This window comes from Corapipo altera, unplaced genomic scaffold, assembly GCF_003945725.1.
Source record: "Corapipo altera isolate COAL_440 unplaced genomic scaffold, ASM394572v1 104, whole genome shotgun sequence".
Taxonomy (NCBI): domain Eukaryota; kingdom Metazoa; phylum Chordata; class Aves; order Passeriformes; family Pipridae; genus Corapipo; species Corapipo altera.
Window position 1 is genome coordinate 6244402 of NW_020884920.1, and position 14753 is coordinate 6259154.

At 54.2% G+C, this 14753-nt stretch overlaps 1 protein-coding gene across 1 annotated transcript in view; it reads right to left on the reverse strand.

Moving 5' to 3' along the window:
- HS3ST6 (heparan sulfate-glucosamine 3-sulfotransferase 6) overlaps positions 1-13101 on the reverse strand; it is a 31011-nt gene extending 17910 nt beyond the window's left edge. The window contains exon 1 of the mRNA XM_027656631.1: positions 12734-13101. Coding sequence (XP_027512432.1) covers positions 12734-13101 — 368 coding nt within the window. The remainder of the gene's footprint in view (positions 1-12733) is intronic.
- Positions 13102-14753: the final 1652 nt, after the last annotated feature.

The following is a 14753-nucleotide window of genomic DNA, read 5'->3' on the forward strand; positions in this document are numbered from 1 at the left end:
CTGCCAGGCAGGGGCTGGAAGGGGAGATCTCTTCCAGCTGGGAAGCCATGGAGGATCAGAGCCCCCAAAAAGAGGGTTTTCCCTCAGATCCCACACTGCTCTTCAGCCATATAACACACAGTGTCCAGGCTCTGCTGGACACTGACACGTGGGATAACACGTGGGATAACACGTGGGATAACACATCCAGGCCATCCCAGTCAAGGTGGGACCTCAACCCCTCTCCCATCAGCCCACGCTTTGCACCTTTCACTTCCAGTTATGGTTCCTTCCCTCTAACGAGCAGCACCTCCAACCAGGGGACCAGAAACCAGAACTGCAAATGATGGGATAGGAAGGGAGGGGGAGGAATGTTGCACTGCTCCAGCAGCACGGGCTCCCACCACCTGAGCCAACTGCATCACCCTGGGCCTCTACAGACTTCTGAGGGCAAGAGAAGGAGGAGATCCAACATTCTGCCCAAGGACAGCCAAGGTGTCACAGAGGTGCTGGAAGAGACCTGTGAGCCGTGGAGGCTCTTTGGGAGCTGCCATCGCTGTGGAGAACACAGAGCTGTTGGTTGGGGTCAGGCTGAGCTCCCACCAGGCATAAAGACTCCAGCCCTGGCTCTTTCAGCACCTGGAGATGACTTGCTTTCCCACAATCTGACCCTCATCCCCCCCAGCAAAGCACGTCTTCACCTTCCCCTCAGCTCTGGCTGCACGTTCCTCTGCCACGAGGCCGCGGCCACGACCTCCCTTCCAGCAGGAACGGCCTCTGCGAGTCCACAGCGGGGCAAGGAGTGAATTACATTTAATTACACACTGTCCAGGGCCTTGGGTATCCGGCCAAGTGTTCCCAGATGTGCAGGGCTCTCCCTCAAAGCGATCCGCAGGCTTCAGTGCCTCCCTGGATATTTAATACGTTGGGATCTGGGGTGTGAGGGTCAGGGACGGGGGTTTCCATGCAGATGCTACAAATCTTCTCTACTCTTACCATCACCTTTTAATAACACCATAAATCATCAGGCACTTCTCAGGTGACCACGTAATTGCCCGTTTGTGTCTCTGAGCAAAACGTATCCGGACTCTTCCTCTGGGCTGCAGGGAAGGAGACCTGCTGGGAGCAAACTCCAGGGGTTTGCGTGCCCCAGCTCTCCTTCAGAGAGTCATCTCCTGGCATCTGTGCTTCAGCTGCCGTGTGGCAGCACAAGGAAAAGGCGAGTAACTGATACAGGAAGATTAAAAAAAGGTTGGATGGGTCTGTTCCTAATGTGAGCCTTGCTGCTCGCAGCCCTTTGATTGCAGCACAACTAAAAGAGATGGAAATTCACTGGAGGCAAAGGAATTAATTAACGGGAGAAGAAAGGAGCATCAGTCTGCTGGAGTCCTGGCGTCAATTCCGAGACGGGTTTTGAAGTGGCAACAGTTTCCCCTGTTCTTTAAAGTTGTTCTACGTCCTGCACGGGCACTCCAGGGGCTGACATGCAGCACGTGCAGTGCCTCATGCTCATGAGGTGACCCAGGTGGCACAGGACAAACCTGCCCGTCTGTGGTGGGGACACCCAGACGCTGCCCCAGCATCCCTCCTCTTCCTGCTGCTCCCACCTGCTCTCCTCTGATCCACTGAGACCTTCAAACTGTGGTGGAGCCACCACCTTCACCGGGCTGTCAGCACTCACTTGAGGCTGAGCTGGTTTGGGAGCTGGTTTCCATCTCCAAATGGTTTCACAGCTCTGCAAGAAATGAATGCTGAGGTTTTGCTGCAGGTGAGAAGAACATTAACCACCTTCAGCCAAATTCCAGTTCAAACTGGGATTGTTTCCAAACCCAGCCATGCAGATACATATGGGCTGTGGTTCTCCAAAGCTTCCTCTGGTTCCTGAGGCAGTTTTCTTGTCTTCAGGACGTACTGGCTCCACACAAGAACTGAAACGCTCCCTGTCCCATGACTCCAGGAGCTACAGCTCAAAAAAAATCATCAAATCTCTTCAGATTCCCAACAAAATCAGGAGGGTTCCCACCCTGCCCTCCACCCAGATCGTACTTTAAAAGTTTATGTTCAGCTGCATGCAAAGAGTGGGATCTGTCACTGGGAGTTTCCCAGCTAAGCTGAGAAGGGTTTCACAGCCAGATTTCTTTCCAAAGGTCACTGGTCACCCTTCCTCTTCATCCATCAGCTTGGCTCGGACTTCACCCAAGCAGAAGTGTGGGGTTTGGGGGCTGTTTTTCAGTCAGGGCTGGGTACATCACACACACAACTAATGGTCCAAGTCATTGGCCCACGATGCCATGAAACCAGAAACCCGCTAACAACAAGGTTTGTGTTAACACACACTTACAGGCAACTTGTGCTGTGATGCTGACATGAGGTTCCCACAGCTGGACACAGCTGGAGTTAGGTGGTCGCTAAATCTTTAAGCCTGAATTTGCCTTTATTTAAAGAAAGTTTGCCTAGAAAAATTGTTTAGAAAAGGTCTGGCTCCATCAGTGATTAATGCTGAAAGGAGTCACTCATTCCCAGTTCCTGCTCAGTAATTCACGTTTTATGAACCTCTAGGATGACAGAGGCCTTGCTGTGATCCCCGCTCAGCCCCGTGGATGCAGCACATCCTCACATGCTCCCGATGCTCCTCAAAGCAGAGGAATATTGATTTTTAATGCACACACCCAGATCAGACCTGGACAAGGCCATTCCTCGTTATCTGCCTTGTAATGAGGTGAGGATCAAACTGAGAGGCAAGGACACGGTGGGTGGGTGGCACCAGCACCACACGTCCCTCCTTCAGCACAGAGGGGAATTAGCCAGCATGTCACACCCAGGATAACAATGCTGGCCCACTGGGACTCATCTCTCCTCTGAGGCTGGTGTCTCTGAGGCCACCTCTGCTCCCCTGTGGGATGGACTGAAGCACCAGGGATGAGCTGGACTCGATGATCCCTCCCAGCTTGAGATATTCTGTGTTTCTGTGAGCTCCACAGGCTCTGGGCACCCCCTGCCATGATGCCCTGCGGTCTGGGGAAGGTTTGGGTGATCGTGGCAGTGCCTAAAACAGCCCAGAGATCTGCAGTAGAGCTGGGGACACCCTTTGTCACCAGCTGGAAGGAAATGAGGGATGTGGTGAACCTGGAGAGACACGATCACAGCACTGGGGACACGAGAGACATGGAGCCATCTGGCAGGGGCAACACCAGCACAGAACTGTAACAGAACCAAAACCCACCATCCTCCCACCTAAGACCAGCTCTGAGCTCCAACCTGAGGTGGACACACAGCCCAGCCATCCATCCAGCAAACCTCCTTCCTCACCCCTGCTCAAAATAAGTGTCAAAGCATGAAGGAGCCTGTCAGAGGCAGCCAGGACCCCAGGAAAACCTGGGGGACAAGGGCAGGATTGTGCCCAAGCACAGCCCCCTGGATGGGGGCGCTGGGATGCTCCCCCATCAGACCCTCACCCCCGATCTGCCTCCTCCGTCCCCGCGGGGCAGGACCGGCCCCTCTGGGCTGCCTCTCTCCCTTCTCCCGCTGGCAGCAGCCCAGCCCTGCCCGCCGGCCCCTTTGTGCGGCGGCGGCTCCAGGGCCGGCCGGGTGGCAGCGGAGCGGATGCGGGTTGTCACGCTTGGGGCTCCGACACCGCGGGGGGACGTCCAGCTCGTCCCGCCCCCCCCAAAACGGGCTTTTCACGGAGACAAACGATCCCTTCCCCTCAACAAAACCCAAATTCTCAGCCGAAAGTACTTGGCAGCGGCCCCCTGAAATTTTTCTCAGGCTTGTGTGGCTTCGGAACGCGACTTTGAGAGACAAGAGGAGCAGCCGGAGGAAGCGGCCGATGAAGAAGAAGCCGCCGCGCCCCCGGCTGCGCTCGCAGGGATGGAGTTGCCGGGCGGGTCCGAGAGGCTGGGAAAAGCCCTTCCTGGCCATCAGAACCACCCCCGGCCCCCGAGAGCCCCCGGGGAGCGGAGGGGGGTCCGGCAGCTCCCCCCCCGGCGCCGCTCTCGCCAGAGGCAGCGCTGAGCGATGGCGCTGACAGGCTCCTGATCAATGGCACTTATCGAGCCCCTCCGCGCTCCCGGCAATTGGAGCGGTTCTTTCGCTTCCACCCTTATCGACGTTTCCTCCCTGGCAGGGGGGCCTGGGGGGAGAGGGGGGTTGTCACTTGGAATTACGGGGGAGCTCGGCGGGATGGGGAACAACGGCCGCGGGCAGCTGGCAGGTGGAGGGAGAGGAACCCTCAGGGCACGATCGGCACCCACGGGAGCCTCCAGAGAGGGAAAGAGAAAATCAGATCACCCGATGCAGGGCTGCTGAGGTGGCAGAGGCACTTTGGGATCCTGCCCCGACAGTGGGGAGAGGCGGCTCTGCCCGGGGCTGCAGCAGGAGGCAGGACCCTGCTGTGCTTTGCTCTGGGGTTTGATTTCACCCACAGAGAGAATTACGGAGTCATGGAATCATTATGGTTGGAAAATACCTCCGAGATCATGGAGCCCATTCCCCCAGCATTGCCAAGGCCACCACTAATCCATGTCCCCAAGTCCACACAGCTTTTAAATCCCTTCAGGGATGGAGGCTCCACCCCTGCCCTGGGCAGCTGTGCCAGGGCTGGACAGCCCTTTCCATGAAGAAATTCTTCCCTAATATCCAACCTAAACCTCTCTAGGCACAACTTGAGGCTGTTTCCTCTTGCCCTGTCCCCTGTTTCCTGGGAGCAGAGCCTGACCCCCCCCTCTGACTCCCTCCTCCTGTCAGGGAGTTGCAGAGAGCAAGAAGGTCCCCCCTCAGCCTCCTTTTCTCCAGGCTGAGCCCCCTCAGCTCCCTCAGCTGCTCCTGGTGCTCCAGGCCCTTCCCCAGCTCCGTTCCCTTCCCTGGACACGCTCCAGCCCCTCAACGTCCTCGTTGTCATGAGGACCCCAAAGCTCTGAGGCTCTGCCCCCACAGCAGAGCCACCCTGCCCTCAGCTGAGTGCTGCTGTGGGAGCAGAGGGGGGCTGGCAGCAGCCCACCCCTCCCAGCGCCGGGGTTTGGATGCTGCGGCTCCAGAGCAGCTGGAAGCTGGGAGATCCCCACCCAGCAGCACCACACAGTGCCAGGAAAGAGGCAGGGGCGGGATGTGGCCTCCGGGGACAGGATCTGTCACTTTTCTCGTCCCTTCCCATCAATCACCAGCAGCTCCTTTTATTTATTTCTTTTTTTTTATTTGCACAATACAGCTGCTCATTCGCGGCTGAACCAGCCCAAAGGGTGCTGATGGAGCAGGGGAGGAGATGCCAATTCTTCATTCCAGCTACAGAAACACCTCCACGTGTGCCCACAGCCAGGTGTGCCCACGGCCACAGCCACACACACACGGCTCAGGGGCTAAGGAATAAATCAATTCCAAGTGGTCACTCAGCCTTTCCCTGCCCAAGGACGTTAACAAGGTCACATCCTTATTCTCTCCAGACTAATGAGTGGAGATTACTAATAAGACCTCAGTGACAAGTGACTATATTAATGTAATTCTCTCCTGCTCGTAATCAATTTTGTGTGTTAAGATGCAGAGTGACCCTGGTCACCTGGGATGCTCCTGCCACCTCCTCACTGTGGAGCTGCTGGGCTGTGAGAGAGGGGTTTTATCCCATTCATGTCCCTACCTTGAGGTTTCCTTGGTAGACCACACAAATCACACCCAGGAGGAGCCCAGCAGCTCACCCCCCTCCCAAAGTGCTGCTGTTCCCCAGGGCAGCCTAAACCATTCAGTGCTGGTGTTTTAATAGCCCAAATAGTGAACATTTTCTGCAACTGAAGGCACTTTCAGCCATTTCACCCCCTATTTCAGTCTCAAGGTGTGCTGGTCCCAGCACTCCACCTGCTCCAGGTCACAGCAGTTGGTCTCACCAGCAGTATGTGCTGGAAAAGGGATTTTTTTTTTGGTCCATGGCTCTCGACCACCTCAGCCAGGCAAAGCCTGGCTCATCCCTGCTCTCTGCAAGCCTTGGAATCACCAGGGGTTGGGTATGACCCCCAAGCCCTCAGCTGACCTGCAGGTTCACCCTCCCCTGGCTGTGCCCTGGTCACCACCCCAGTGCCCCGACTGCCCTGTTCCCCCTCTGCCTTTCAAACAACTCTCCAGAACGAGAGGGACTCACTTAAGAGGTGTCTGAGTAATTTTGCAGACATTTAGACCCCCATGATCTCCCCAAGCTGTCTCTGGGCAGAGGGAGAAGGAGGAGAAATCCAAGGAGTCGCTGTGAATTCTCCACCCAGGACCATCACCACAAAAGGTGAGTGTGTAAAACCTCAACCCAGCCATTCCAGGATTCTCTCAACTCCCACATCCAGACTGTGCATCCTCCTGCAAGGAAAGATTCCTCTTAAACCACTGTCCCAGTGGTGCCCAGGCTGGACCAGCCCTGGTGCCTCCACCCCCTAGACCAGGCTTCCCACCAGGTCCCACAGAAGCCTCTCAGAACCTCCCTCTGCTCCCCACTTTAATACTCCAGCCATCCCAAGAGCTGGGGTGTGGGAAGGGAGCTGCCAGGCTCAGGTCCCACCCCACTCCTGGAGCCCTGTCAGCACCATCCTGCAGATATGGAGCATCCATCCCTCCCACACGGAGCATCCATCCCTTCTCTGCCGGCTCCCTAAGCAGGAGGATTTCCACAGCCCTTTGAAAAGCCATTCAGAGCTAAGTCTTGGTATTAAAGGTGGCCTTTCCTTAGGCAGGTTTTCAATCTCTGCCGGAGCCTGTTGCAGCAAAAAGTTTTTTAAAAGGTCAGGAAGAAGCTTTTAAGCAGATTTGCCAATTAACTGTTGTAGCCCCCTCCCCTCCTCGACAGGAGCTGCCGCCTCCATCCCCGGGGACGGTAATTACTGTTTTATAAATAAGCTTTGAACTCGTGTAAGTAATAGTCTCTCCTTGCATAAAAGCACCCTGTAAATCCACTGGCCTTTTCTACCTTCTGTCACTGCATCTAAAAATAATCTGGGGGAAAAAAAAAAACCCCATAATATTTTTAAGAAACTCCGAAACTCTCCCTTTACTCTGCAATGATGATTTCTCCAACCCCTCAATAATTAACTGACAGAAACTCTACAGCTTTCCTGGCTGTTTGTGAACTTTTTGTGATAATGAACACATTTTCCGAAGTTCTGTGGAGTTACATGTAGGTGATTAAAAAAAAAGGCTGTGTTTCAATATTTAAATTTCTAATGAGGTTACAAGAGAGAAACCAGGAGAGCACAAGAGCAAAGGACATGAGTGAAGAAGCCTTTTCCAAAGGTATTAATTCACATGATATTAATTTTTTTTAACTAGCTCCCTGATTTTTAGGTGTGCAGCTTTATATATATATTTAAGCAGTCTGGGGTAGCAACGCTGACAGACCTGAAATCCTTTAGAAACTCAGGTTACTCCTGCACACCCCCTGCCCAGCCTGGATATAAACCCAGCATTTATTTAACAGAGACAGAGACAGGGAGAGCATTCCTCAGCCAGGGAAAGCATTCCTCAGTTGGGAAGGCCACGGCTCGTTCCACTCTGCAAGTCACAGCTTTTATCCCCAAAATCGCAGCCAACACTAACACGCTGCTTTAATCACTTGAGCCTGACACTATCTGTGCAGCAGCACATGGAGTAACCCGACTTCATTTTGCCTTGAGGCTGAGCCAGGCTCAAATTCAGGCTCACAGACCTGCTTGTATCAGCAAGAAGCACTTTGTGGGATTTGGGAACAAAACTTGGGAGCGGCCACATGGAAACAAGGGAGTAATGTCAGTGTGAAAGTGGGGAGCAGAAGTTGAGTCAGGCTCCAAACCCTCACCCATCCCCTACTCTGTGTCAGGGGGGGAAGACCCCCTAAAACAGGACAGGCACAGCCCCTCTCTCCCCCTGCCCACAGTAATCTCTGTCAAGGAGCCCTTTAAATGGTTTCAAATGTTAATTCCTCATCGTGGCAGTAAAAGCTATTTTTAATCCCACGTGAAAGCAGTTTGCAGAAACCCAAACTTTGCACGTATTATGGATTGCTTCCCACGTCCAGGCAGAGCTGGATGTGTGTTAGGGAGCAGAAAACAGGGGCACATCATCAGGGAGACCGGATGCACCCAGCACTTAACCCCGTCTCAAGTGTAGAGCTTGGACTAAAACACTGCATAAAAGCCAATCAAAAATACTATGCCTTAAATAAAAGCTTTGAAGTATCTGGTTCTTAGTTAAAATTAGCTTTTTCTCAGGTTTCCTGCATGTTCTCTTTGTATTTTAGGTTTTATTTTCCAAACACGGGGGTGCGAATAAGGGAAGCTGAGACAGAAGGGTCTCATTTTTGAATGGAATTAAAAAAAAAAGAGAAGAGACTGCAAAGTAATGAAGCCAAGAAGCTGCAGGGCTGAGTGTCTGCAAAGGCACCAGGAAAACAAGGGCCACTCTCAGCGCTGAAACCGAGTCCATCAGGAGAACAGATTAGCCGGTGTCAATGAATAAAGATAATGTCCCGGAGCAGGTCTCAGTGCATCGCCATCTGACTCCTGCAGGATTCCTTTGTCCCTTCCCACCTATGTGTTTCTTAAATGCGCCTGTGAAAAGCTCTCCCTGCAAGGCGATCCAAGCCCGGTGCCAAAACGCAGCCTGGCGACTCCAGAGGAGCTGATTTTATTCAACAGCTCAGCGCTATAGAGTGTCTTGATCTGTCTGTACAATCACAACACACACAAAAACCCCTCAAGGCATCTACTTAGCTCCACTTTTCAACTGCCAATAACACTCACAGCAAAAGTCAAAAGAGCAGCGCCGGAGCCGCGTCCTTTCCCTGCCGCTCAAAGGCTTCGGGGTTGCGAGGTTCCGAGATAACAAAGTCTGGCTCAAGAAATCCTGGATGCCTTTCAAGAGCGTTATTGCCTCCTATGAATGGGTCTGAAGAAAGGGAGGGGGGGGAAAACCCCACATATCCCATGGAGCAGCTCTCTGCTCCCCGTCCATCTCCCCTGGGCACAGGGCGATGTGCCGGGGCTGGGACATCCCGGCACAAGAGCACAGATGGATGAGGAACCCCACAACAAGTTCCTCATCCCTCTTGCAAACCTGCACAGATCAGAAGGGAAAATGATAACAAAAAGCTAAATTTGGTCTCTGGGAGACTTGGAGCTCCGGGTTGGCTCTGCAGGGCCAGAGGACGCACGGCGAGGATTCCAGCTCCTTGTGTCCCACCACACCCGGCTGAGGAGCTCCAGCCTGGCCACTCACTAGCCATCCCATAGTACTTTTTAATACTCGTGGCCCAAACTGTAAGAAAGCATGGAATTCTTTACAATTCCTATGAAATGCAGTGTGTGCCATCATCCAGGGCACAGCTCACACAGTGCAACCCTGACAGACACACACGGTGGTGGGAGCTGGGCCCAGCCCCACTCCTGCCTAACTCTTTCTTTGGCTATTGGAAAAAAGCAGGAAGACAGGATGGAAAAGAGGGCCTGGGATAATAGATCATGTGAGGAAACACAAGACAGAGGAAAAGCGTCACATTGGGTTGATGTTGCCGCAAAGTTTTGGCAGATGGAGATGAGGAAACTTCTTTGGACAAGCTGAGCGCTCTCCACACGAATTCCCTTAAACTTGAATTCCCTCAGACTCCCTTTCATGCAAACCAGCCTCTGCAAAGCCCCTGTCCCAGCACTGCCACGTGCCCCAAAGCTGCTGTTACCCCCATTTCTCCTGCCCCTTTCCCCACAGCCCCAGAATTGCCAAGGTTGTGCCGAATCTCAGGGCGATGGAGCAGCCGGAACCTCTGCGTGGGAAACAAACCAGCTCTGGCAACCAAAGAGGGAACAATCCATGCAAAGATTCCGCTACGCCCCCGAAATGTCACCAGTGGAGCAGAGCAGTGTCTGCTGGGGAGCCCATGGGAGCCCCTGCACAGGGACCGTACGAGGTGTGAACACCCCGAGTGCCCCAAACGCCACCCGTGAGCCCGAATCTGCTTGGGGGGGTCTCTGGGCTGGGAGCAGGTGCTGTCCCACACACATCCAGGGGGTTTGCACCCCTCAAATCCCTTCACCCCGCAGCCACTCAGCCCACAAGCACCGTTTTCCTCAATTCCCACAGGCCAGGGCAGGATCTGGCCCTGGTCCCTCAAGCCGAGCAGCTCCTCGAAGCTTTGCAATGAATTTCTAAATATCACAGCAAACAGCTGGGATTCCATTCAGTTCTTACCATTTCCCTACACCTACATTCCCATAAAGCAGAGACAGACAGACAGTGCCAGGCTCCCAAAGAGGACCCTCACACACCCCAAAGTGGGGCAGACACACCAGCATCACCTCTTCTTTTTATTCAGGTTTCCTTCAAGCAGCACTGAGTGCCAAAAAAATTAAACCAGTGGGTTTTTTCGAGGATAAAACATCCCATAATGCTTGGATTAGCCATTAGGTAATTTATGCTGCATCCTAGAAAAGGTGTTTAATCTTCTTAGAATTAGCTCAACCTGTAGTAACTCAAGGGATTCTGAATGAGACGCTTTCGCAGAACATTTTCTTTTCACTGTTACTCCAAAGAAAAGGGACTTTGGGCTATTTCAAATTTAAATTAAATAAAAACAATCAGTAAGAATAAAATATTTCAGTCAGTAGCTTATAGTGTAAACTACTCATCACCCACAAGCAGATACTCCTGACACAGCAGCGAAATAGCTACAGGACTGAGCTTCCAAGTAAGAACAAAATAATTCTGGAGCAATATTTCCAAGGGAATTGTTTTTCCACATTTTCTCAAGACAAGCAGCGACCTACAGGTGCCTTCGGGCCAAATATCTTGGCGCGAGAAGCACTTGGTGTAATTTTGGTTTCCTAGCAAGTTCAAATATCTTAAAAATGTTTACACCACTTTTGAGATATTCATTGGAAAAACCTGAATTTCTGTCCAGCTTCTCTTTTGCTCCACTCCAGCACACCCCAGCTTTAAACATTTAGCTCTGTCTGGCTTTCCCAGGGAAAGAAATCCCTCAGTATAGGCAAGGTCTTGGGAGAAGACAAAACAAGAGGCAAAGAGGAGAGGAAGTGAAGGGAAATAGTTGTGAGTGTGATTGAAAACACACTTACTCTATGCAGAGTTAAAGCAAAACATCTACTGATTTTTTCCTCCCTCCAAAGGATGCAGCTTCTCCCCAGCCCAGCGGCCGCTTCCCCCGCTCCCCAAACCTTCCCTGCTCCATTTCTCCGAATTTACCACAACCATATGCAGAATCATCTTAAAACATCTCGCTGGTACCAGGCCAGGCTCCCTGCAAGCGCTTACAGCACTGAAAACTCCCGGCACAGCCATCCGAGCTGAGATTTATTTCTCCTCCTCTCTGTGGTCCATCCTGCGGACGCCTCGCTGGGCTACGGCGAGAGATATGAAAGCGTTCGATCTTCCCCGCTTTAATTATGTGCTCGCAGTCATCAAACTCCCATTCTGCCAAGTGAGATCTATCTTGTAATCCTCGCCCCAAAAGATTAGTTATCATCATTATTTGTTTCTGGAGCAGCACAGACACAAACGGTGCTGAGGAACGAGCTAATAAATCACGGGGATATTAACGCAGCCGTAAAAATGAGCACCGCTACTTACTGGGTTTGAAGGTGTGTTAAGCCCTAACTTTACAGCCCAGATGTGGGCTCACAGAGCTGAAACTCTGCGGGTAAAATTACCACTAAAATTATCCTTTCCATTAAACACGCTGATTTTTCACAGGTTATTATTCTGGAGAGGATGGGGAAGCTGCAGCCGCCCCCAAAACGCGGGGGAACACTGAGAGCACGTAAGAAACACGGTATTCCCGCGGGGCTCGGGGAGCAGGGGATGGAGAGGCAGGAAGGACAGGGAGAGCTACTCCTTTTATTATTTTCAGATGTTTCCCCGAGAACACCGCAGCGCTTTTATACATCGACACATTTGGACTCTCTTCAAAATAACGGACCAGATTCCACCACCGACTTCAAGGGACTTATCGCTCCGACTCCGCTTGGCCCGGCCGCTCCGGAGTTGGCCGGGAGACGGCACTTTAATAGACACCACATGCACAGTAGCTGCTCTTCCGAAGGCTTTATCGCCTGAAGAGTTCAATTCCACTGAAATCCTCCAAAAACAAACTCCCTTGGATCACTCCGGCTCTGCCCTTTGCCACAAACCCACCGACAGCGATTTACCCCTCTCCCGGTTCCCGTTCCGAGCACAGCCAGGATCAAGCCCGAGCTCCGAGCTCCCTTTATTTTTATAAACCACGCGAATAAAATAATTCCCAAAGAAACCCGGTGGGACGGCTGAGGGTGAAGTGATAAAGGTTAAAATCCCAAGGGCTGGAGAGTTAAGAGAGCAAATTTTTGCTGGCGGTTTCGTCCCTGGCCGGATGGGATGCGAGATGGGAGGCGCGGGGACAGGGAGGAAAAGGAGGATGTAGGGACAGGGGGGACACGGGGATAGGAGGGACACGGAGGGATACGAGGACAGAAGTGACACGGGATCGGTTCTCACACTCGCACCGCTCCCGACTTCAGCCACAGCCCCGCAAAACCAGCCCCCAGCCCCTTCCCCAGGCCAGGCGAGGGTCGGAGCTGCCGCCCCCCTTCTCGTCCCGCCCGGGACCCACATCCCCCTCCCCGCCCCTTCGGACCCCCTTTCTCTCCCGGGACCCGCCGCGCTCGGACCAGCCTGTTGCGGAGCCGCCCCGTCCCGTCCCGGGCGACAATTAACACCGCTCGGCGCTTAATTCCCCGCTGCCGGGGGCCCCCCTCGCCGCGCCCCTTACCTGTACCAGCGCAGCCCCTTCTCGTAGCACCTGTCGAAGAAATGGGGCTCCGCGCCCACCGCCCGCACCCCGGGGTGCGCCCGCAGGAACTCGAGCAGCGCCCGCGTCCCGCCCTTCTTCACGCCCACGATGATGGCCTGGGGGAACCGGCGGCTGCCGCCCCCCGCGCCCCCCGAGCCCCCCGAGCCCCCCGAGCCCCCCGGCCCCGCGGGCAGCGCGCCGGGCGCGGGCAGCAGCAGCGCGGGGGGCAGCGGCTCGCAGGGCCCGGGCAGGCAGGAGAAGAAGTAGGTGAAGAAGAGGATCATGGTGAGGAGCAGCGAGGCGCGGCGGCCCCCGGCGGGTCCCAGCAGCCGCCCGCTACATCCCATCGGGGGCCGCGCATCCCGCACCCGCCGCCGCGCCCCCCGCGCCCCCCTCCGCGCTCCCCCGCGCACCCGGCCCGGCCCCGGGGCCCCCCGGACCAACCTCCCCCCCCTACACCCCTTCCCCTCCCGCGCCGCCCCCACGCCCACCCGCGGGGCGGGGGAGGGCGAAGACACGCGCGTGGGGGCGGCGACGCCCCGAGGAGGGGAAGGGAGGGGAAGGAAAAGAGGGAGGGAAGGAAAGGAGGGAGGGAGGGAGGGGACTAAGGGGGATGGGGGGCGGCACACGCAGGGGGCACATCCGGGGTCCCCCCGGGGACAGGGGCACCCCACGCGTGGGGGTCACCCTGACAGGGCAGCCCCCACCAAGGGAAAGCACTGCCAGCCCCACTGTGCTGGGGGACATGCTTTCCAATATTTCCCCAGGTTTTCCCAGGTTTTTCTGTATTTTCCCTCGTTTTTTTCATGTTTCCTCACATTTTCCCACATTCCCCACGTTGTCCCACATTTCCAATGTTTTCTCAGGTTTTTCCACATTTTCAATTGGTTTTCCATGTTTCCCCACATTTTTCCGTATTTTTCCATGTTTCCCCACGTTTTTCCATATTTTTCCATGTTTCCCCACATTTTCCCACCATTTCCCATATTTCCCCACGTTTTCCCAGGTTTTTCCATATCTTCGCTTGTTTTTCCACACTTCTCCACGTTTTCCCATATTTCTCCATGTTTCCCCACATTTCCCCACCATTTCCCACATTTCCCCATATTTCCACACATTTGCCTGTGTTTTCACATGTTTTCCCATGATTTCCCACATTTCCCCATCAAATTTTCTTCTTTTATATGTTCCCCCTTTTCTTATAATTCCAGGGGCTCCAGTGGGTGTTTGTGGCCATTGGCATCATGGAAAGGGCCCCACCAGGGAAGCTGCAGCTCCAGCTCCAGAGTGCTGTGGGATCCCAGGCAGGCACCAGGCTGGAAATAGATGGGCACAAACCCCAGTACCCTGGAAATGCAGCTCCCAGGCTCCCACTGCGGAAGAAACAGCCCCCACGTGCCCGTGGATATTGTTTGGGAGGGGAAGGCCTGTCCTGGATTTCCACCCATTCCCCAACATGTTCCCAAACCAGCCCAAGGGCAGCAGCTGAGGTGGTGTGGGTGAAAATCCACGGCTGATGGACGATGGATTGGGATGGTTCCCTGGGATGGTTCCCAGCCCTGTGCAAAGCCTTCCTCCTCTCTATCTGAAATCAGCACTGTCTTAATTAACTTATTAAGCTTGTGCAGTGACAGGGCTGCAGGGTGACACAGCTGCAGGGTGACACAGCTGCAGGGTGACAGGGCTGCAGGGTGATGCAGCTGCAGGACTGTGTGGCTGCAGGGTGACACAACTTCAGGGTGAAAGGGCTGCAGGGTGACACAGTGACAGGGCTGAGGGTGTGGCTGCAGGGTGACAGGGCTGCAGGGTGAAAGGGCTGAAAGGATGACACACAGTGACATGGCTGCAGGGTCACCTACTTGCAGGGCTGGAGGGTGACAGCAACAGAACTGCAGGGTGACAGCTGCAGGGTGACACAGTGACAGTGTGACATGGTTGCAGGGTGACAGGACTGCAGAGCTGCAGGGTGACACGGTGACAGGGTGACACGGTGACAGGG